Below are 23,574 nucleotides of genomic sequence, written 5' to 3' on the forward strand. Positions count from 1 at the left end.
TCCAGCCCTGCATGTTAATTTCATGTTGGCATAATTCACACTGAATTAACACAATATCTTCATAAAGTAAAAATAATGATCCTCTTACTAAGGGGAAAAAAACCCCAGCTAATTAACTTATTAAATGTTTGGGAATATTTGCTTAAGTTTGATGGGAACTAATCGCCAATACTTCATTTTCTTTTATTTTTGTCATCCTTTTGTATATAAAAATTGGGGCGTGGGATAATGCTGTGTGGCACTAAAAAAAAAAGAAAAAGACTAAAAGTTAGAAGTCAAAGTGCAATATTTGGGAAAGTGGATCTGGCAGTGTAAAGTGCTATTCAAATGGAGATTTTCACTGGAGGAAGAATGGAATTAAAGGACTAGTATAGGGGACTCTTCCAAACTTTAATAAATGGCATGAATATATGTCACCTTCATTCCCAGGAAACTCATTTAGAGGTCATGTTTGCCAAGAGAATAATAACTGATATCAACTGCTCCCTCTTTGTGTGCCAGACTCTGTGCTGTAAACATCTCATGTCATTTAAACCTCACTACAGAGAGGTACGAATGAGAAAACCAAGCTTAGTGAGATTAAATAGCTGGTCCCAGATCACACAGCTGGTGGTCAGGATCAGAACTGGAATCCAGGTCTGTTGGGTGTCAGGTACCATGTGCTGAGAACTCAGCCAGCATACTCTTTACCATTAGGCTAAAATGAATCCTCAATGTCTCCTGACATATGATTCATTTAGAGAGTAACACTGTGATTTTTTTTAAAGCTTATGTTATTTTTGTTTTTGGCAGATTTGCCCGTTTTGCAGGAAAGTGGAGCTGGCCTGGCTGGGAGGCAGGGAACCCGAAGGAAAGGAAAGGAAGTTAGAGGCACTAAGGGTGTCACAAGGAGAAACAAGTTAGCAGAGGTCTGTTGAGAGCTGTGAACGAACTTCACTGTGAGAAAACTGAAAGTTTGACATTGTACATGACTTGCGCAAGATCAAATAATCTGTAATTGGTAGGCAGCAAAACTGGGTACTAATGTGTGAGTATTCACTGCCTTAGTTTTAAGCTCTATTAAGGTCATGGGCACATGGCTTTTTTAGATCCAATTACCAGACTACCTGATGCCAGCTATGACCGTTTTGAAACAATGCATGAAGAAGAATGCCAGATTCTCACTTTGTCCTTATTCCGTACCCCAGACTGGGAAGCCCATCTATATGATCCCCCTGACTCCCCGCGGTGGCGGGCACTGGCCTGCTGCGTTCTTCCCTCAGCCAGCTGAGGATTCAAGCCATCTTTCTAGTTCCTCCAAACTCTGTCTTTGTAATTTTTCATTTCGCGTCAGTGGACAGAGAAAGCCAAGATTTTGGTGGTAACAAACAGGGGCTTATAGTCTGGGGTGTGTGATGCAGAACAAGGTAGTGAGAATCTTGTATCCTTCTCCTTCTTGTATTGTTTCAAAATAGTTGTAGCTGGCATCACGAAGACAGGTAACTGGCCCCTGGTAGCTCAGACAGTAAAGAGTCTGCCTGCAGTGTGGGAGACCTGGGTTTGACTCCTGGGCTGGGAAGATCCCCTGGAGAAGGGAATGGCTACCCACTCTAGTATTCTTGCCTGGAAAATCCCACGGACTGAGGAGCCTGGTAGGCTACAGCCCATGGGGTCACAAAGAGTCAGACATGACTGAGCGACTATTACTATCTCTGGTTTATTTTCCTGTGGCCTTCTTTCTGAAATGCAAAAAGCTACAAGGGGTGGTCTGCAAAGGGAGAACTAGGGAAAGGTAAGCACCAGGTACAGAAGTAGTTAGCACAGAGTTAAGGGGCAGTACATGCAGGATGTAACTCATGCAGAGCTAGGGACCACACATGCAGGATATGATTTACAGAGTGTCAGGTTAGTTTGTGAAAAGCAAATCTAGTCACAGACTACAGACTAGGAAGAGTTAAAAGTAAAACTTGGAGTGATCAACTCTTTCAGATGTGTTTATATTTCTTCCCTGACCTGTTCACTGTTCTCTTTATTTTCTTTGTTCTCAGGAAAGGGAAAGGGGGAAAAAAAAAAACCTAATTCCTCTATTTTCCTTTTCACTGCAACAGTATGAGTATTAAGAATTTAGATATGCATGTTGATGCATAGATAGGATTGCTAAATTTAGAAGGATGAACTAAATAATTTTCTTTATTTTTTTTTTAAATTTTATTATTATTATTTTTAACACCGAAAACATTTTGTATTGGGGTGTAGCCGATTAACAATGTTGTGGTAGTTTCAGATGAACAGTGAAGGGACTCAGCCTTTTCTTTTGATGTCTGCCTGGCATGTGATTGATGACACTTGGTTCAACAAACATTAAGTGCCAAGCATTGTGGAAGAATCTTATTGTACAATATCTTTTCATTCAGTTTAGCCTTTAGAAACTCATTTCTGTTTTTAGTCCGAATGCTGGACATCCAGAAATCTGCCATTGGATGTTTTTGCTGATTCAAAATGTTTTCTGCCTCACTGCTGGGCTTACTTTTCTTATTTCCTCAAAGATCGGTGGAAGGAGAGAAGATGCTGGAAATGCAGGCCATGTGCCAAGATCTCTTCTCTTAAGGTCATATCCTAGCCTTAGCAGTGCTGCTGAGGGGTCCTCTGTAAGAGAGGATTTCTGTCTAGTTGGGCCTGGCCCACCCTCAGGGTATTAGGAAGAAAGACATCATGAACGGCCACAGCCCATGAACGGCCACAGTGGAAACCAAACAATTTAACCCCCAGGCCTGGGGAGCAGATGGAGGAAATGATGCTCTGGGAGGCACACCAGAGCAGAGTGCCTGGTACAGTTTCTGTGATAGGACGCACATTTGGTCTCCAGAAGAGCCCAAATATTGACCCAGCAGCCCAACTGGAATGTCAGCCCTTCACACGTAGAGGTTATGTAACAAAACCTTTGTCAAGTGGATCTGCCAGCAAGCGATACCAGGCCACAACAGAACCAGGACATACTGATTGAATTACACTATTCATAAAGCCCTGAACCTGCCTCTCACAATAAATACATCTAAGGATTTTTTCAGTTCAGTTCAGTTCAGTCGCTCAGTCGTGTCCGACTCTTTGTGACCCCATGGACTGCAGCACACCAGGCCTCCCTGTCCATCACCAACTCCCAGAGTTTGCAACATGTGTGTTGGGTTACAGCTCCTACAAGAAGTGCTTAGAGATTGGAAAGCCTCAGGGAGGACTTTCTACCAGGAAATGATCTTTTACTCCATCTCTTTACATATCCTTTAAGTTAGCTTTAAGATATATATTTATTATGACTTTTTGTCACTTTATTCTCAATTATAACTTATATTTAAACTTCCTGATAAGAGAGGCCATCATTTCTTTTCTTTAGAATTTTGGGCTGTGCTTAACCCAGGGCTGAGTCAGTGTCAATCTAAGCTCCTTTAATGAATGAATAGGACATCTTGGGAGAGAAAGGGAATAAGGGAAGGAGAATGTGGTCATTTATTCAGGTACCAGTCAGATAAAATCCTGTTTATTTTCTGAGGCTTACTAAGGTCATCGAATGAGAAGATACCCAACATCATTAGTTATTACGGAAATATAAATCAAAATCCCTCCACACTCACCAGAATGGCTATAATAAAAGAGGTGGACAATAACAAGTGTTGGTGAAGAAATTAGACCCTGTGTACATTGCTGGTGGGAATGTAAATTGGTGCAGTTGCTCTGTAAAACAGTCTGGCAGTTCCTCAAAAAGCTAAGCCTAGAATTACCATATAACCCAGAAATTCTATCCCTAGGTATACACTCAAGAGAATTGAAAACGTACATCTACACAAAAGCTTGTACATGTATGTTCACAGTAGCATTATTCATAATAGTCAAAAAGTGGAAACAACTCAATTATCCATAAAAGGATGAATATGGTATTCATACAATGGAATATTATTCATCCATATAAAGTAAATTCTGACACATGCTGTGATGTGGATGAAACTTGAAAACATCATGCCAAGTAAAAGAAGCCAGACACGAAAGGCTACGTATTGCATGATTCCATTCCCTTTCATTTCCATATGAATAGCACAGATTAGCAGATCCAGAAAGACAGAATATTGTCTGGCAGTTGCCAGGGCTGGAGAGAGGAAGAAATGGGGAGTGAGTGCTTAAAGAGTATAGTGTTTCTTTTTAAGATTATGAATATATTCTGGAATTAGATCGTGGTTTTAGCTGTATAACTTTGTGAGTATATCAAACATTACTGAATTGTACTCTTTGAAAGGGTGAATTTTAGGATATGTGAATTATAGCTCAGTTTAAAAAAAGAAAACTGTTAAGATCAGAGAATAGATTGATAAACTTATTCTATTCTGTCCTTTTCTTTTTTTTTTAAATATGGAACACATAGTTTTGTGATGACCTCAATAAAGATCCTTTATCAATCATTGGATCTGAAAATGAGATATCTTTATATTCACCATTTGCTCTGGTCACCTAAGACTTTGTTGTTATCACTAACAAAATTATTGTTAGTGATATTTCTATCATGTGAGTTAGTTTTAATTTTTTCTCCTATTAAATGCTTATTGTGACATGTAACATCTAAAATATAATATAGAGCTGGATGTGTATTAAGTGCTTTCTGATGCCTAAATTACTCTAGAAGATTTAAAAAAACTTTTATAGCTATTTACTTTTTAGTGAGGTATAATTGATATACAAGTTGTGTGTAAGGTGTATAACTGAAACATTTTTATACAGTTACACAATCAAGGGGCAATACCACAATCAAAGTGGTAAACACACCCACCTCCCTCAGAAGTTTCCACGTTTCCCTTCATAATCTCTTCTTCCAGTCCCTCCCCATACCATGCAACCACTGATCTGTTCTCTGTTGTTGTAGATTAGTTTGCATTCTCTAGAATTTTATGAAATTGAATCATATGGTAAGTATTTCTTTTTGGTCTGACTTCTTTATACTCAGCATAATTATTTTAAGACTCATCCATAATTACTTTGAGGTTTATGCATAGTCTATTCCTTTTTATTGCTGAGTATTATTCATTGTATGAAAAACCACAGTTGTTTATCCCTTCATGTGTTGATGAACATTTGAGTTGTTCACAGTTTTTGGCTCTTAAAAATAGACCAGTTATAAATATCTGTGTACAAGTCTCTGTCAGAACATAAATTTCTTTTTTTCTTGGGTAAATACCTAGGAGTACAATGGCTAGGTCATGTGGTAGGTGTATATTTAACGTTTTGAGAGACTGTTAGAACTGTTTTCCTAAGTGAGAGTACCATTTTACATTTCCACCATCTAAGTGTGAGTATTCCTCCTTCAAACAGAAATATCTCTGAATGAAAAAGAAGACCAAGCAGAGAATTAAACAACTGATTCAGAAGAGGTGCCTATGGGCCAGGCATGAGCTTTGTGAAAGAAAATGAAGAGTGAAAGGAACAAAACCACTTTTTGATGTTGCTTAAAAGTGTCTGGTTTAAGCTGCCTAAAAGTACCTTCCTTTGCACTCACTCAATCATTGTTTATTACAAACAATGGGAAACAACAGAGTACAAATAATACAATTGCTTCTCAAATGATAATGTGGGGAGCTGATGATAACCTCCTTCCATTTCTGGAGGACAAAAGCTTCACATGTAGAGTAGTTGGCAAGCGGTATGCTTAATTCCGATTAGTTTCTTCCTGGAGAATTGCTTACATACTAAAGTAGGCAGGGCCAATCCAACATTGGGCTAATTCTCCTAATTATACACAGGCTAATCTGCAAAATTGTTTAATTAGGAAATTTTTAAAAAGAGTCTATATTGGAAGGGAAAGAGAAACATTTAAATGCAGGCAGTGTCAAAGCTGGGGCTTCCGAGGTGGCACTAGTGGTAAAGAACTTTCCTGCCAATGCAGGAGATGTAAGAGATGTGGGTTCAGTCCCCGAGTCAAGAAGATCCCTGGAGGAGGGCGTGGCAAACAACTCCAGTATTCTTGCCTGGAGAATCCCATGGACAGAGGAGCCTGGTGGGTACAGTCTATAGGATCGCACAGAGTCAGACATGATTGAAGCAACTTACCAGGCACATATGCAAAGGCAAAGGGGCTGTAAAGGTTTTCCACAGAGCAGGTGACTTCCTACATGTTTTGGAACAGGGACTGTAAATATAGAGACTTAAGCACCACACTAAATGGCAACCATATGCTTGGCCTGGGTATAGGGGTGACAATGGGGAGAGGGAGGATAGTATGGTGAATTGGAAAGAGTACGTGCTACTTTTAAAGGGAAGTTATTCAGTCTCTAATAATCATTATCATGGGATAAATACAGGCCCAGTGCTTCAAGATCTGATTTTTCAATACGAGATGAAAATCTGAATTTTTAGGTGAAATCAGACTTTTAAGTGTTAGTAATAAATTTATTTTAATTGCAGTGTGAATCAAAAAGAACATATGTGCAGACCAGAGAGGGCTTGTTGGCCGCCAGTTTATAACCTCTGGCAGTGGAGGCTTTGGGGGACGGCTCTCTCTCCAAATAGTTTCACTCATGACATTGAATGAAATTCTTTTTGATCAGGGCAGATCCCTATATCTACTTCCCATTAAGACTTTTTGTTAAAATGCAAAATAGTTCCAAGTGTACTGGTCTCTTTAGCAATTAAACAATAATCAGTCATTAATATCTTAGCTGACATTGAATTAAGTTTTTAGAAACTTAAAGTTATAAAGGAGACCCAAAGGAGGAGTTCTCTGGACAGCATATGTTTACAGATGGTCATTCATCTGTTGCTCACATAATTCTAGGGGTGGAAAGTTCAGACCATCTACTCCACTGTTGGAAAGCTTTCTTTGTAAAAGTTGCATGTGTTAAGCCAAAATCTGCCTCCTTGAATTCCTCCCCCACTGCTCCGTGGTGGTCTCCTGAAGCTATATATAATAAGACCAATAATTCCTTTTTGCATGGGAGTTCTCCAAATATCCTTGTGTTTCAATTCTTTGTCTAAATCTCTGTGGTCATTTCAGTCCTTCCTCATCCCACAAGCATCTCATTAGCATCTCTTTGAGCAGATCTCTGCTACAGTGCTTTATACATGGTTTTGTATTTTATCTGAACATATGACTATCTCCTAGAGAAGACTGAGAATTTCATGGGGGTTGGGATCAGGCATGCATTTTGGTACTCAAATCTTTTCACATTGTTTGGTACATACTAGACACTAAGAACTGATGGAAAAGAAAAAAAGAAAGGAGGGGGAAGGAGAAAGAAGGAAAGAAAAAAGGGAAGAAGGAAGGAAGAAGGGAAGGAAGGAAAGAATCAGTGACTGGAGTCTTAGAAGCTTGACTATCCTGCCTGTTCCTGTAAATGGACCTTGAGAGCTTGTTTGGAGGTCGTAACAAGGGAACACAGCTACTTGTATATCCTTGACTGAAGAGTGGACCACAGTCCATGAAGCACTGTAGCATTCATGAACTATGCATGAAGCCCTACTGGGAAAGGTTATCCTCTTCTACTGAGCATGCAGCATCAGGAGGTACACACACGGGAGGGAGGGAGGGGACACCTGCCTAGCCAGCCGGGTCAGCCCAATCAGTTCTGTCTATCAGTGGAGTGACAGATACCACAGCCAGGCTGCCCTCACATCCTGAATGAATTATTCAATGGTTTCTAGCTCCATCTCCTCTTCTGTTAAGAACATTTGTCAATGCCATCCTTAAAATATGGGGCTTGGAGCCATGGTCTGAACTTGGAATAGTACGGCATGGAATTAGCTCTCTTACCCTGGACACTGGATGGCTACTGATGCACCCTAAGATGGCATCAGGTTCTTTTTTGTCAAAGGCGTTCTTGTTGGCTCTCAAGATAGCTATGCGTCTTCTTGCTTTTTTCTTTTTCTTTGTATGAACTGTTACTAAGTCAAGTTTCTCAAAACTTGCTTGTATATGAAACTGTTTGCAAGTTAAACATTTTATATTTGTCCCATTAAATTTCACCGTGTTATTTGCAGCCCAACATGGAAAGGTCTGTGTTGGATCTCAGTTTTGTCATCCAGTGCAATATCTCACCGCCTCACTTAGAGCTCAGTTTGCTGTCAGAATTATGCCTGTTGCTGAGTTGTTGGTAAAAGCCAGCAGAGATCACTGTCTTGGGGGAATGCAGTCATCAGCATAGAGTGTCTTGAGTGGACAGGCCTGGGTGGGGCTTCATAGGAGGGGGTGCTCTGGTGGCCAAGGAAGGGAAGTAATTCAGAGAGGGAGGGGAGGGGGTTGAGAGGAAAGGTTTTGGATGAAAGCAAATTCTATCTTCTTCACAGATCTGTCTAGGGTTTAGCCTCAATATTTCCTTGTTTACTTTCTCCTTCAGTAATATAGTGAGTTAGTGAATCATTTTGCAGATACTCTGAACTCTATATATTTCTCCAATTTTCTTTCAGTAGAGAAACACTGTTGTTGTTTAGTTACTAAGTCATATCTGACTCTTCTGCCACCCTATGAACTGTAGCCGACCAGGGTCCTCTGTCCATGGGATGTCCCAGGCAAGAATACTGGAGTGGGTTGCCATTTCCTTCTCCAGGGGATCTTCCCGACCAGTGGATCAAATCCATGTCTCCAGCATTAGCAGGTGGATTCTTTACCACCAAGCCACCAGAGAAGCCCAGAAAAACATACAGGCATATTTTTCTCATCTAGGTATGATTTTATCAACATTCTCACATTGACCTTTAATCCTTATTAAAATGATACTTATGATAATAATATCACCTTGTTTTGTTATAACAGTTCATGGTTTTTAAAGCACTTTCACATAAATCTCCGGATCCTCACAGTAACCTAATGAAAATTTCATAGGGGGTATGCCTGGGTCTACTTGACAGGAGTTCATAATCACAGGGAAGTGGCCCCCAATATTTCAAGAAAGTGATGCTTACTCCAAGAATAGACCTTTAAGAGAATCCTTGGAAGAACTTTTGGAGTAGGGATATCTTGTGAAAGTTTCATTTTCTTCTTAATATAGTTATTCTCTAATCAACATGTTTTAACCCTAATGATTCTAAGTCAAGAGAGGTGGGAGCTTGCCTTTTCAAAATCTATGACTAGGTCCCATTGTTCTGTCTTGTGGTAATTTTTTTCTAGGGAATAAAGGAAATGGGGGGGTGGATGGGGAGTTGGGGGTTAGCAGATACAAACTCGTATATATAGAATGGATAAATAACAAGGTCCTACTGTATAGCACAGGGAACTATTATCCTGTGATAAACCATAATGGAAAAGAGTGTAAAAAAGAATGTGTGTATATACATATATACACACATACATACATAACTGATCATTTATCTGTACAGCAGAAATTAACACAATATTGTAAATCAACTATACTTCAATTAAAAAAGAAATAAAATAAGTAAAATTGGATAGTTTGCTCTGATATGGGAAAGCTATTGTTTGTCTATAAAATATGCAATATTGCATTTCAGTCAGAGATTTAAAAAATATCCACAGAAAGATTCTTTGGACTAGATTTACCAGAGATTTGTCTATTTTATTAGCTCTTCATGGTCAAAGACACAGCTCCTGGGATAATTTATCAGTTAACTTGTTTTAATTTGTTTAAATTCATTAATACATTTTAACTTTTTTTCTTGTATTTTCCTTAGCTTTAAAAATATCTTTTACTTAATCATTTTTCTTTTCTATTTAATAAGAAACATACTAAAAACTGAATTTGTTAGGATCAGATCCTGTGGCTCCTGATATTTCTGTGACATATTCATTATATTTATATATGTGGGCTTTTTATTGTCTTGAACACCTTGATGGTAAGTAAAGCAGATTTTGGTTTATTAATCTGTGATTCAAGAATTATTTAATAAGATATTTTTCCATTGTCCAACCGGTTGAGATTTTGTGGGTTTGAGGGGTCTTGTTCTGTCTTTGGCTATTTCTAATTTTGCTTCATTTTAAATTGACAGTTCAAAGGTCTGATAACTTCTTGAGATTAGGTGAAAGTAGTTGTTAATCAGGGTCAAATGAGCAAAAATTGGTGCATTGTTTATTGAAGGAATATATGAATCAAGACATTCGGTCAACATTTATTGACCACCTATTAAGTACCATGCACTCTGTGAGGCAGTGGGAAGTGGAGAGAAGTAAGATTTCTTCTCTGTCCCCAAGAACCTTACAGGAAGGGAACTGATTATGCTAGTGAATTAACAGAAGTTGTATTCCTTGTCTTTAAATGTTCTGATTCCATACACAGTTGCAAAACATCCAGTAGAATTGCTAAACTGCAAGTCTGGGTTGTTTTTTCATGAATGAGATAATTGCACAATTAAGGAACTCCCCTGTTTTCTAATTGTTTTAAAATAAAGGAATTATAAATATCGTGGAGGCAGATTTACCTTGGAGCTAACGAACCCTGGTCAAGGCTCCTGGCACTGGGTTTGATGTAGTCATGTACTTTTGTAAATTTGCAAAGGTAAGATACTTCAATTCTTTTTCTTAAGAAGGTTTTCCTGGACCTGTCTTTGTGCCAGCTACATATGTTCCTGCCATCTGTGTTGCCAGGTAGCAGTGTATTTAAAGGTCAACAGATACTCTTTGTTGATTGCTTTTCTTCAGGAAATTTACATACATTTCTGAATAGTCAGTCCCCAAGCACCACTAACAACTTTGTATCTTTACATATATAGTTAGTGTTTTGTTGTTGGTTCATACTGTTCAGTACATCTAACTCCTTGAAAGTGTTTCAGCTATTCTAAAATATAGCCAAGAAACTGAAATGAAATCCTCAAGGAATTACCTCACTTATATCAATAAAATATGCCATAAAGAATAAAACTGTACAGTTTTTGAAAAAGCTGGAAAGTTCTTCCTCACTACTTACAGGGTTGCATGATATATTTTCTATGATAAATTAATAATTGGCACTTGGTATTTTAGGAGACTAGAAAGATGATGTCAACAGTAAGGTCTCAACAGTGGAAGACTCCAGGTCCTAGAGCACCAGGAAATAACGGAGAGAGAGTTTATCCTTTTCGAATCTTGAGCATCTACCACAGTGCCTGGCATTCAGTAGGTGCCTAACAGTACTTTTTAAATAAATAAAAGGAGAATGATGAGAAAACTGCCAGGAATTATACAAAGAGAGCCAGCACGGTTGAAGTTTTAGACAGTCCATTATAATACAAGACAACAACAAGACCCCAATTTTGATCAGTCAGACAAAATACTGTGACCCAGAGAAGGTTGATTCTTTGTTAAGTAGAGGTTTGCTGCATTAATGACAAAATTATAATGGCTCTTGACAGGGACAACTGGAGTTGCCTATTGACATTCTGTAAGGGCTGGCAGATAGGGCAATTAATTAAGATCAAAATATTAGTTATGGAAAAAGGTTCAGCACCAGTTAAATAATTAAATATGTCAACATTTCAGAGGTGGCCTATGATCACTGTGATGTGATGTAGGGCTGCCATGAAGATGAAGGGTTAAAAAAAAAAAAAAGATGAAGGGTTAGATCCCACCTGTATCCAGAGAGGGATATTGGTAGCGGTGTGTGGGAATCCAGTCTTTCTGTAATATTCCTATAATTAGTTTCCATGAAAGGAGAGAATTTGGATAGGTTTTTTCAAACTATCAAACAACTGACATGTTGTTTATTTATTACCTTTTTGCCCCAGAAGCAAATTTAGCAATTTCGACTCCTCTTTTCCCCCTCCCCTTTTGTGCCCTTCTTTGCTACTGATGAAGTAAACGTGACCTGAATTGAAATCTCATCATTCATGTGACAGCAATTAACACTTAATTTCAATTTACCTCCTGCGCATATGGTGGATGGTTCAGCTGCTAGAATTTCGATGCAGGATTTCTTCAAAATCTAGGAGGAGAGGAAATCAAAAAGTCAAAGTCAAAGCATAGCTTATTTTGTTAGAAAAGTGGGTTTGATTTTAGCTACCAAGATCAGAAGGCTCAAGGACACTATGTTGTAGTGGGTAGGTAAGTAGAGTGTTACATTTTCATTAGTATCATTAATGTCAAGCATTTTATGAGCAGTACTGTGCTAGATGTTCTGGGTGTCACAAAAGCTATGTGCATGCGTGCTAAGTCGCTTCAGTCCCATCTGACTCTGCGACCCTGTGGACTGCAGCCTGCCAGGCTCCTCTGTCCATGGGATTCTCCAGGTAAGAATACTGGATTGGGCTGCCTTGCCCTCCTCCAGGGGTTCTTCCTGACCCAGGGATTGAAGCCACATCTCTTAGGTCTCCTGCATTGGCAGGTGTGTTCTTTACCACTAGCATCACCCTGGGAGCCCCACAAAAGCCATAGGAATTATTTATTCATTTGTTCTGGCAGATATGTATTTAATCTATGAAAGGTCACTCCTAGTTATAGATAGGTTTAACATCCAGTAGAAGAAATGGGAGCTACACTTGAAAAGATAAATAACAAGGGACCATTCTATGTGATAGGTGCCAGGGTAAAAGGGCAGATGGTACAAGCTACCGAGTTCATGGGGGAGATCACTGAGGGCTATAATTGAGAAGGGCTTCCTGGAAGAAGTGGGTGCTGAGGGTGGGACTCAGTCAAGTGGGGAGGAGTAAGTTAGGGGAAGGTTAAGGTCCTGGCAGGGAGTGGCATTTGCAAAGGTAAGAAACTAGAAATGCATAGACCTCTTTAGCTAGAACAAAAGAAGCTTAAAAAGTAGAAAAATGAGTGATAAATAGATAAGACTAGGGAGATAGGATGGAAATGGCCAATTCTCTAGAAGAGATGCATGCTCAGGTTACTCAGTCACCTTCTAGTTAAAGAGAGGAAACATGTTGCCGGCAAAGGATGTCTTTGAAGGCTGCTTGTTGTGCCTCACACTTTAAGAGGACCTTACTTAAATGGAAATGTAGTTTTCCCCCCTAGTGAGTCTTGCAGGGTTCAGTGGAGTCTGGAGAACCCCAAGATTGCACATGAAGTTAATAATAAAGGCTTCTGGCGAAATCAAGGTATCTGACTTTTAAGCTTTTCTCTGCCATTTATAAATCCCACTGCTTACTGCATAAGGATTCTAAAATTTTGGCCAAGCATTTAAAACAAGTATAGGATACTGAGTGATATACTGCAGTATCTTTATTTGGGCGGGCCTTACTTAATTTGGAAATTGAAATGGGTCAGAGGGCTGAGGAAGATCATTGCTCTATTTATGAAAGGGGCATTTGTTAAAAGAATTAATAGTGAAATAAAATGTAAAGTCTGTTAAAGAAAAAAAGCATTTTTAGCATTGGGAAACACCCATTAACTTGAATGGACGTATTTAGCAAATATGCTTCTTTGTTCCAGCTTAAGTGATACATATGCCACAAGGATACAGTCAAACAAAATATATAATAAATTACAAAAAGGGAGAAAATAGATTAAAGGGAAAATCAGGGGAAGATGAAGTAAGGAGTGAGAATAGCATAGACAAAATACATTGGGAAGAGCTTATTTCCTTGCTAGGAGTGGCTCCTAAATTTAATTCTAAGCTTTCTAGTAGCAAATGAGGACAGTCAATATTTATGAGATTCTCAGTCTGAAGAATGAAAACAAACCAGTTTCTCAGAAGAGATAATATTTACCCATTCCAGAGAGAAATCTGGGCATCCTCATAGAGAAGCATTGTGAAAGGAAATGAACAACATGCTTCAGAAAATTGTTATCTGATATACAGACGACAAAACATTCAGATGTATTCACTGAAAGAGGCTCCCTTGCAACCATGTATTTGAGGTAATTTTCTATACCTGAGAGTCATAAGAAGCAGCACAGTCCTCCCTCAGTATCTGCAGGAGGACTGGTCCAGGATCTCCACGGATACCGAAGTCAGAGGATCCACAAGTCCCTTATATAAAATGGTGGAGTATCTGCACACACTCTTCCATATACTTTAAGTCAGGGGTCCCCAACCTCCAGGCTATGGAAATTGTATGCATCCGTGGCCTGTTAGGAATTGGGCTGCACAGCAAGAGGTGAGGGCAGGCAAGCCAGTGAAGCTTCATCTGCCACTCCCCATCGCTCGCATTACCACTGAACCATTCCCCTGGCCTGTTAGGAATTGGGCTGCACAGCAAGAGGTGAGGGCAGGCAAGCCAGTGAAGCTACATCTGCCACTCCCCATCACTCGCATTACCACTGAACCATTCCCCTGCCCCCACCCCTGGTTCATGGAAAAATTGTCTCTCATGAAATCAGTCCCTGGTGCCAAAAAGGTTGGGGGCTGCTGCTTTAAATCATCTCTAGATTGGTTATATTTCATAATACAATGAAAATGCTATGTAAATAGTTCCCAGCATGCTGCAAACTCAAGTTTTACCCTTTGGAACTTTCTGGATTTTTTTTCAAATATTTTTGATCCCCAGCTGGTTGAATCTGCAGATGTGAAACCCAGGCTACAGAGGGCCAACTGCATTTCTTTTTCTTGACAATTCTAAGATTCAGACTTCCAGCTATTTTTCCTGAACATTCTTTCTGCCTCTTTCACAATTTAAAGGCATTTTAGTATCTGTTTTCAGCTTCTATGTGATTCCAGAGTCAAAGCAATTTGTTCCTTTTTGTCAGCGCTTGCCTTATTTCCTCTCGCTTTGGCTTACCCAGTTACCACGCACCTCAAGCACAGGTGCAGCCTCAGTTCCCCCTGTTTCACAGGAATGGGATAACATGCACCCAATTCTCCTCCATCTCTGTTAGTCAGTGGTCATCACATACCTGGCTCTGGGGACCTGAGCCCTTCACTGACATTCTGACTTGGAATGAGGGACCCCCAAGAAAATAACCTGGGCATCCGTGTTTCCCTTCTGGCTTTTCCTTCTTCCTCTTTCCAATGGTCAATACAGTCCTTTAGATGCAGCAACATCCTAGGATTGGGGCTTGCTAGGATCTGCATCCAGATCCTCCCCAGATAGCACCTGCACTACCTGAACTGTGATGATTGTCCTCTCCCCTCCGCCCCCCCCCCCCCCCCCCCAGTTTGCTGCCACTGGGTTCTTCTTGCCTGAAGGGCCATCCTAGCTACTGGTGGCCATGACTCAGAGAGGCAACCACCCCCTTCATCATGTCTTCAGGCATAAATCTCCAAACAGGCCACATTGGAAGAAACAGAATTGACCCACTGGAGAGATTTATTAAACAGTGACATTAGAACAACACAAAGCTGTTTCTTACATATTAAATAAAATTCCTCCATCTCCCTTTATAAGTCATTTTATCATCTGCAACTAAAGATTTCAACAGTCCAAGAATGAAAATTGAGCTATTGGATCTATCCTGTCTCCATTCCTCAAACTCCATCATAACACAAAAATGAAATTTTCACCCATGTTACGTTCCTGACTTAGAAGCAACATTTTTGAACCAACTCTAATACTTAAGCAGGGGTCAGTAAAGAAAACACCGTGAAACTTTAACCACAAAGACACACTTGCAGGTTTTGTCATAATAAACACATGCTGTATGATTCTCTCAAAGTGTCTGCAATTAGCTGATAAATCTAAGGAGTGTATTAAGGGCCAAAAAATGTCAGCCAAGTGCAGTGATTCAATCCAGTAAAAACACAGCTTTCCCAATCTTAACATAAAACATCTGGAAGGGATACGGTGCAGCCAATAGAGTAAAATTTATCAGTGAGGGGGATGGGCAGGATTTGTCTGGGACTGTGGCTTCTATTAGTTTGAAATATCTGGTTTCAAAAGGTAGGAAGTCAGAATGGCATAGGGTGGATTTGGGGTCCTTTGGTTATTAGTAGCCCAGACTGTGGAGTAATCAGTCTGTCTGAACTTCAACACACAGCAGAGCAGCCTAGGGACTGGAGATTGGATAGGTGTGGGGAGGCAGAGGACCTCTCCCTGATCTGGGCACTGGTACCTCTGGAGGAGGTACAGACAGGCACTGGGAACCAGATGATGGGAAATGACTAGACAGAGTGGAAAGAACTCACACAGGGTCGGGGTGATGTCAGAGGTGACAGAATAATTGACCTCTAATGGAGACTGGGCTAAGACTACCACATGCCTCAAGCCTAACCAATTCGAGGAGTTGGTTTCTGGTCTTGACCCTGGTCCTCTACTTGTCTGACTTATGGTCCCTGGCAAATCCTTAAACTTGTCTGAACCCCAATTTTGGGAAACAGTTTAACATACTAATAACTTAGAATCTGGAATCAAATTGCTTGGGTCAACTCAGTCATAAGCACTATGACCTTGGGCAAGTTCCATAACCTCTCTTGAGTCTGTTTCCTCATCTGTAATGGTGGGATAAGAACAGCACCTACTGCATGAGGTTGCTGAGTTGGGAAGATTAAATGAGATACTATAGGCAGAGTCCATAGCACAGGACCTGGAAATCCTCAACTATGGTGATTTATTCTTAGGAACCTGGGCTCTAGAGACAGAAAAAAATAGATCTGGACTTTAAATAGATTTCTGTTCAGATCCAAGCCCCACTACTTACTGGCCAAGAGGATTTGGATAAGTTATTGAACTTCTGCATCTCAGTTTTTTTATGTAAAATGAGAATAAGAAAAACACTGACCTCAAAGAGCTGTCTGATGGTAAAATGAGTAACAGACAAGAACTCAGAGAAGTTTCATTTGTAAAATCAGTAGAACTTAGGTGGTAAATGTTGGCTTAGAGAGTGAGGAAGAGAGTGAGATTAAGGAATACTGACAAGGTTTTTGTTCTATAGACAGAACTAGACAGATGTGATTAGTCAATAGATAATTATTTAATGACCTTGGGCCATCAGCCAACAAGTGCCTTTCATGAAAATAAGGTACCAAGAAATAGGCTCAGAACAGCCTTAGTAGTAAAGCACTTAGCAGGACGTCTAACACATACTCAGTTCTCAAACAATGGTAGCTGTTACTCTTACTTCAGTTACTACTGCTATGACTGCTACTACTCTTGGGCAAAGACAGTCACTCATAACTGCTTCTGTCTCATCACTCACCACTGGCCTCTTGCTAAATCCTATTTGCTGAAAATGCCTGAAAGATGGCTAATAATGTTATCCTGCTACCTTTTGGGCAGATTTCAAAAAGAAGATATATGGGTAAGCATGTTGGAAATCTGTAAAGAGCTCTAGAAATGCACATGTTGTTACTGGTAGTGATACTCTTGAACACCTCATTAGATTGTTAGGGGAGTAAAAGAGGCAACAGATGTAAAATAACTCTGCCAAGTAATAAAAGCTATTTAATATATTTAAAGTGAAACCCATAGTGGATTAGTTCAGGAATTTATTTATTTATTTATTTATTTATTTATTTATTTATTTATTCTGAAGCCTTTTCTCATAAAGTTCAGAGTTTATGCAGAGCTTTCTCAAGAATCCTTAAAGATTGTGAATATTTGCATAGAGTTGTTATGAATCCCTCCCTTACCATAAGCATACCTAATTTTTTCCCCCTCGTTGCTCTGCCTCCTTCCCTAATAAACTATCATTCTTTATTTACTTGGCCATTTCCTGTTGGAAGGGTTTTGTGTGTGTTCATATAAGACCAGTTTCCTTTATCCATTTGTGGTATAAGGGCCTCTTCCTCCTACATATCTAGATAGCATGTTTCTTAGTGTCTTACTTATCATGAAAGGCATATTCTGCTTAGAAGATGCCTGGAGCTTGAAGTAGGCTGGCCCGTGGGTGGTTAACTGTCTATCATCCAATTACATCTGTATAGTTCTCTAAGCCAAAACTTAGCAATTTCCCTTAAATTCACTCTCCTTGTCACCCTCCAGATTCAGTATGGATTTTGTGACCTAAGTCTTGGTGATTTTACCAATGAAATATTTCTGTATTCATTCACATTTGAGCATAAATTACCATCTTCCAGAGGACTTACTGTGGTTTATAATGATATATTTATCTTTTTGATTGGTTGGTCATTGTCTATCTTCTCTCTTAGACTATAACCTCTATGAAGGCAAGGAGAATTGTTTTTATCCAGCACATAGTAGGCACTAAATAAATATTGGTTGCACAAACAAATGGTACACTTTCTGCATGGCTTCATTAATTGGCATTTTAGCATATTATATAGCAGCCTTTCTTTTTTCCCATAAATATAATCTTTTATTATATTAATCTTTTCTGGTTTTTTAAATTAAATTTTAAATCTTTCATAGTCTTTTGAATACAAGGCTAGTTTCAGCATCTTGTAACATCTCCCTCTTCTTATTAAGTACCACAGTCTATGGAGACTGCCCTTCCAGCAGGCCTGCTTCTCACCTTCATCCTTTTAAATGACTTATATTTTAAGACAGTAATGTTGTAGGTGTATTATGTCCCCATATGTAAGGTCTAGATGGGCCTGCTTTATAAAAGGCCTTGGTCCCTTTACTTGGCAAAAATGTAAATGTTTGGGAGGTGGGATTCAGACTCCCAGGTACAATAATATAGCTGATGGCAGTATTCATGTTGGATAAGCCTGGAGGATATTGCTTTTAGAGAATGTCAGGGAGCTTGGGACACATATCTGGCTCATCCTTGTCTTCAGAACTGTCAATCTTGCCCCCACGAATTTTGAAACTATTTGATCTCTAATAAAATTTTGAAAAAAAAAAAAAGGTAGTCACCTTTCCTAAGTAAATTCCATTCCACACTTAAAAATCAATAGACATATTTATTGTTAACTATGGACATTATCTAGATTCCTATCAGTTCTACAGAATCTGAATTTAAAATAAAAGTTTACTAACACACAGAGATCTTTCTAGGATTCACACATGATCTTATGTATAGTCACTGTTGTGTTTAGTTGCTAAGTTGTGTGACCCTTGGTGACCCTGTGGACCCTAGCCCTCCAGGCTCTTATGTATAGGCATGCTTAATACCAAGTAAATATTCCAAAGTGCAAGAAACACTTTTTTAAGAGATTACTGACTTTTAGACAATAAAGCTTATTAAATATCCTCAAAACATGCAAGAGTTTTTGTCTGGAGAGAGGCATCCAGCTTATCTGAATATATGCTACTCTTAGTTTCACACTCAAGGAGAGTCTGGTGTGAAGGAGCATGGGACAAACAAGGCTTTGAAACTGAGGAAATTCATCTTTTTTCTATGAAACCACTTTCCTCTCTTGTTTTCAGAAGGAAAGCTCAGATAACTGTGAACTCCAAGACAAGGTTTATTTAGTAAGATGAGCTTGTTGATCTCATGAATACCGGCAAAGTCAGTGGCCCTCCTGGGGAGCTGAACCCTGCAGTGTTTCATTGGATTTTGTCTAAATTTGCTATTGCTTTTACAATAAGTGTTAACAGATTCTTAAATATAGGAGAAGGAGCTGGAGGGTGTGGGGCTGACCTGAGGATTAACTGAACATACCTCCCTGCAATTTCTTCAGCCTATTTAAGTAATAGGGATTTTTATTACATTTGGATTCTTTACTGAGTTAAATAGAAATAATAGCTTAGCTGAAATGCCTGACCTGAATGTCTGTAAAGTCTAATTAATGACTGCTGAGGCAAATGATTTTTTAAAAAGCTTTTCCACCCACCACAAAAACTACAATTAATTCTATTTATGCTTCCAGGTCTGCTAATGTGAATGCAGCACAAAATGCCATCTTTTATAGATACAGCCTTGGAAAAGAGTAGGGAAAGACTAAGAGGATTTTACAAGGAATAGAGCCACGAAACTGCCCACATGTGGTGTCTTGTAGGTCACGAACGCTCTGCAGTCCTCGGCGCCTCTTTGCAATGAATTCCTATGCTCAGCCCCACACTTGATGCCACAAAGGGAATACGACAAAGCGGGTGGGCTCTGTGACTACACAATTCAGCAACTGACCAGGAGGAAAGGCAAGTGCCAAGCAAGTGATGCCAACAATTAGCGTCAGTGGAGCTCAAGGCAGGGAGAGTTCAAGGTGCAGGAGAGGTCAGGGCAGGCTCCACAGAAGAGAGAGGATGGGAGCAGAGCCTTGAAGTTGAGACAGAACTCCAGACAGGATTTAGATGGGGCAAAGGTGGAGAAGGCAGTTTCTTCCTTCACAAACATGACTGATTTAAGAGAAGGGCTGCTGCTGAAATGAATCTCCCCTTCTGCTAGCCCTGGAAGAAGAGCTGGTTCAGTTAAGTCAGGTACTTTGCAGGACTACAGGAATGTGATGCAGATACTGTTTGTTTGTTTTTAAATGCAGACCATTTTTAAAGTCTTTATTGAATTTGTTTCAGTATTGCTTCTGTTTTTTATGTTTTGGTTTTTTGGCCACAAGGCATGTGGGATCTTAGCTCCCTGACCAAGGATTGAACCTATGCCCCCTGCATTGGAAGGTGATGTCTTAAACACTGGAACCCCAGGGAAACCCCAGGCATTTAGCTTTTGATTGGAGAAAAACCCTTAGCAGTCCCTTGTGGGATCTTGGAAGAGTAGATGGGTGGGAAGCCAGGAAGATGGGCTTTACCTTTTGTCAAAGCTCCAGTTGGACTGGACAAGGGGCTTTCGCAGTCCCATAAGGGGAAGGGAGAAATTAGCACATGATGTGGTTACCATAAATAAAATAAATATATATACACCATGGAATAGATCCAGTGCTCAGTTTCACTAGTTCTTACAGCTTCCTTGATAACAAGGATGTTAGTGCTATAACTTGCAAGAAATCCTTTCAAATATAGTCATGTTTGCTCAATACTTGTTTATAGTTGATCAAACATTCAGAATGCTCTAGGCACTGACTCACCCCTCGAATTAGTAGGAAGCCCTATGCAGGCTTAAATATTTATTTTAGAGAAATGCTCCTGGATGGATATAGTTTGGTACCAGTGACTGGGTTCTTCTCAGAGACCAAGTGTGCTTGATTCTAGGCACCGCCCTTGATTGCACCAGAACTGGGGGCAGTGGGAGGAGGAGCTGGCATCATGGTAACCAGGTCAAGCGTTAGGATTCAAAGCTGCAGACCCACTTCAGTGTTATCCGAACCCAGCTTTCATGCAGGTTCCCATTTCACTGCCTGCAGCACTTTTGAAAAGGCAAACAAAGACCCAGGAGCCTCGCTGGACCTTTGCTTCATATTTTTCACTTGAGGGCTGGCGCTGCATTCACCAGTTGTGGTCAATGGAAACTCCCGGAGAAAGCCACAATAAGAAAAGGCAAAGAAATAGTTTCTTTCTTTACAGTTTTACTGGCTTAAAGGGCCCTAATCTTCCAACCTTCTAAATTTTGTTCTATAATTTTATCAACTGAATTCTGCAAAAACAAGAAGGAATTCTGTCCTCTGAGGTAGAGTCCTGAGCAAGTGTGAAAGTAAAGATGTTTCTTTCAGTTGTGGCAAGCTGCCAGCCTTTCAAAATAATGAAATTTCATCCATCAAGCAGAAACTGAGATTTTCAGAGGTGTTCTCTACTTAATAGTAAAAGTGGCAAAGAGTCTCCTGCCCACCAATGGTGTACTCACACCAGAGCACCTGCCTGGACTCTGGTCTTGTCTTTGCTATAAACTCTGTAAACTGTGTCAAGTCATTTCACATTCTTGGTTCTCAGGGTCCTCTTCTCCGAAATGCAGCTGCTTCCCGGCCTACCCACATCATTCATTAAGTGCTGTGGTCATCTTGTTATGGACCTTAGAGACAGAACCCAGTCTATTCTGGATCACTGCCCACTGCTGTGCAATCTTGGACCAGTTAGCTAATCTCTCTGTGCCTAGGGTATCTGCTTCTATGGAAGGAGTAATAATATCTACATTAAATGGAGGGGGTGAGCATTTGATGAGATGACTATGTAAAATGATTTTCACTGTGCCTAACAGCTAAGAATTCACTAAATGATGACTTCTTACTTTTAACCTTTCTAAGGAAATTGAGGTGGGAGAAAACTGAGCTCTAGAGTCATGTACTTGGGTTCCAAACTTGATCTCCCCATTAGAGCTGTGTGCTCTTGTGCAGGGTATCTGAACCTCAGTTTCTTCATCTGTAAAATGGGAATATTTCCTGCACAGGGCTGTTGTGATTTTTAAATGGTGTAATATTAAACGAGAAAAGGCACAATGTTTGGTACCAAAATAAATTACAAGCTTTTCTCTCTGCCTATTCCCTGTATCCCACTGATGGGAGATTAAAATGGAAAACAAGTGAAAGCACTTTGAACTAACAGATTACACAAAATCTGAGTACTTCCTCCTTAAAGTAGAGAGGATTGAAGAATAGTAAAAATACCAAAACACAGGAGTCAGATTGAGGAAGCAGAGAATCCAGGGACTTGCTGCATCCATGCCTTTGATAATCATTTCCCTATAATCCAGTGATTTTCCATTTCCTCAGACATTCACAGCCCAGTATTGTGGGAAAAGCAGACTCTATGGACCCAGATGTGGGTTCAATTTCCCTCCTCCACCATTATAAGTGGGCAGACCTTCATCTTCTGTCATTTACCATCCAAGCCCCACTCTTCTTCAATTCTGTTATACACCTTCTTAGGGTTCTGCTCTGCCAAGAATGCTGTATCCATGCTTTTCCAATGAACAACTCCATTTCACTCTGAGGCGATCTCTTCAAAGGAGTCTGAGTTCTTTGCCAACCACTTGACTCGTAATCTCAGTTGGATGTTACTTTCTATATACCATGTATCATAATTTAAATTATACATGTTTATTTATTGAGTTGTTTTTTATAATCTTCCCACTAGATTATAAGCTCCACCAGGATAGGATCTCTATCTGCTTACATATAACCAAATGGCCAGAGTCTACCATAAAAAGTTTTCAATGTATATTAGAGGAATGAATAAATATTAGCCCATGAATCTTGATTGGGAATTTAAAAACAAGGCCACTATTAAGAGATACAAACCACTGTATAAAATAAATAAGCTACAAGGATATATTGTACCACACAGGAAATATAGCTGGTATTTTATAATAACTTTAAACAGAGTATAATCTATAAAAACATTGAATCATTAGGCTGTACACCTGAAACTAATATTGCAAATCAACTCTGCCTCAATAAAAAAGAAGGTCATGGTGGGTCTAGAACTTCATGAACTATTTGAGCTTTTGAAAGCTGCTCTGCACCTATTCTGGATAATTAAGCCCAGTCCTACTTTATTATGAGAAAGTAACTAGCCACAAAACAACATCCATGGGAACAAACTGGAAAAGATTCTTCAGATGGGGAGAGGGGATGCAAGAGTTTTCTTTTCAGTATCCAGAAGGAGAAATGAACCCACTTCTTAAAATTAGTCAGTCAACTTTCAGGCCATAATTGTTTTTGTCTGGCTTGAGAAAGATGAGCTGTGCTGTGTTTGTCCTTGTTTTTCTGTCCAAGCAAATGAATTAACAACTGCAATAAACATGGGTTTCAAGTATTGGAAGGATGGAAACCACCAGCATAACTCCCAGATAAAAACTCACAAGAATGCTATCATTCAGCTAAAAGTTTGGAGTCTCAAATTATTTTTTCCCTTTTTGGAAGACAGTTTTACTAAAGTTTCTTAAACATCTTTGGAGTGATTTCTACTGAAGGGGTAGGAAGAGCTTTACAAACATCGGAGCTCATGCTGAACTTAAATAAGTTGCTAAGGCTGAAACAGTCAGACAACACAATTTATACAGATAAAAATACTCAGATTCTTTGGGGAGGAACC

At 39.6% G+C, this 23,574-nt stretch overlaps 1 protein-coding gene across 1 annotated transcript in view; it reads right to left on the bottom strand.

Moving 5' to 3' along the window:
* Nucleotides 1-23,574, bottom strand: part of ANTXR1 (ANTXR cell adhesion molecule 1) — a 253,071-nt gene that overhangs the window by 165,288 nt on the left and 64,209 nt on the right. The window contains exon 9 of the mRNA XM_065929030.1: nt 11,798-11,858. Coding sequence (XP_065785102.1) covers nt 11,798-11,858 — 61 coding nt within the window. The remainder of the gene's footprint in view (nt 1-11,797; nt 11,859-23,574) is intronic.

The sequence above is a fragment of the Muntiacus reevesi genome, chromosome 3 (genome assembly GCF_963930625.1).
Source record: "Muntiacus reevesi chromosome 3, mMunRee1.1, whole genome shotgun sequence".
NCBI classification, from domain to species: Eukaryota; Metazoa; Chordata; class Mammalia; order Artiodactyla; family Cervidae; genus Muntiacus; species Muntiacus reevesi.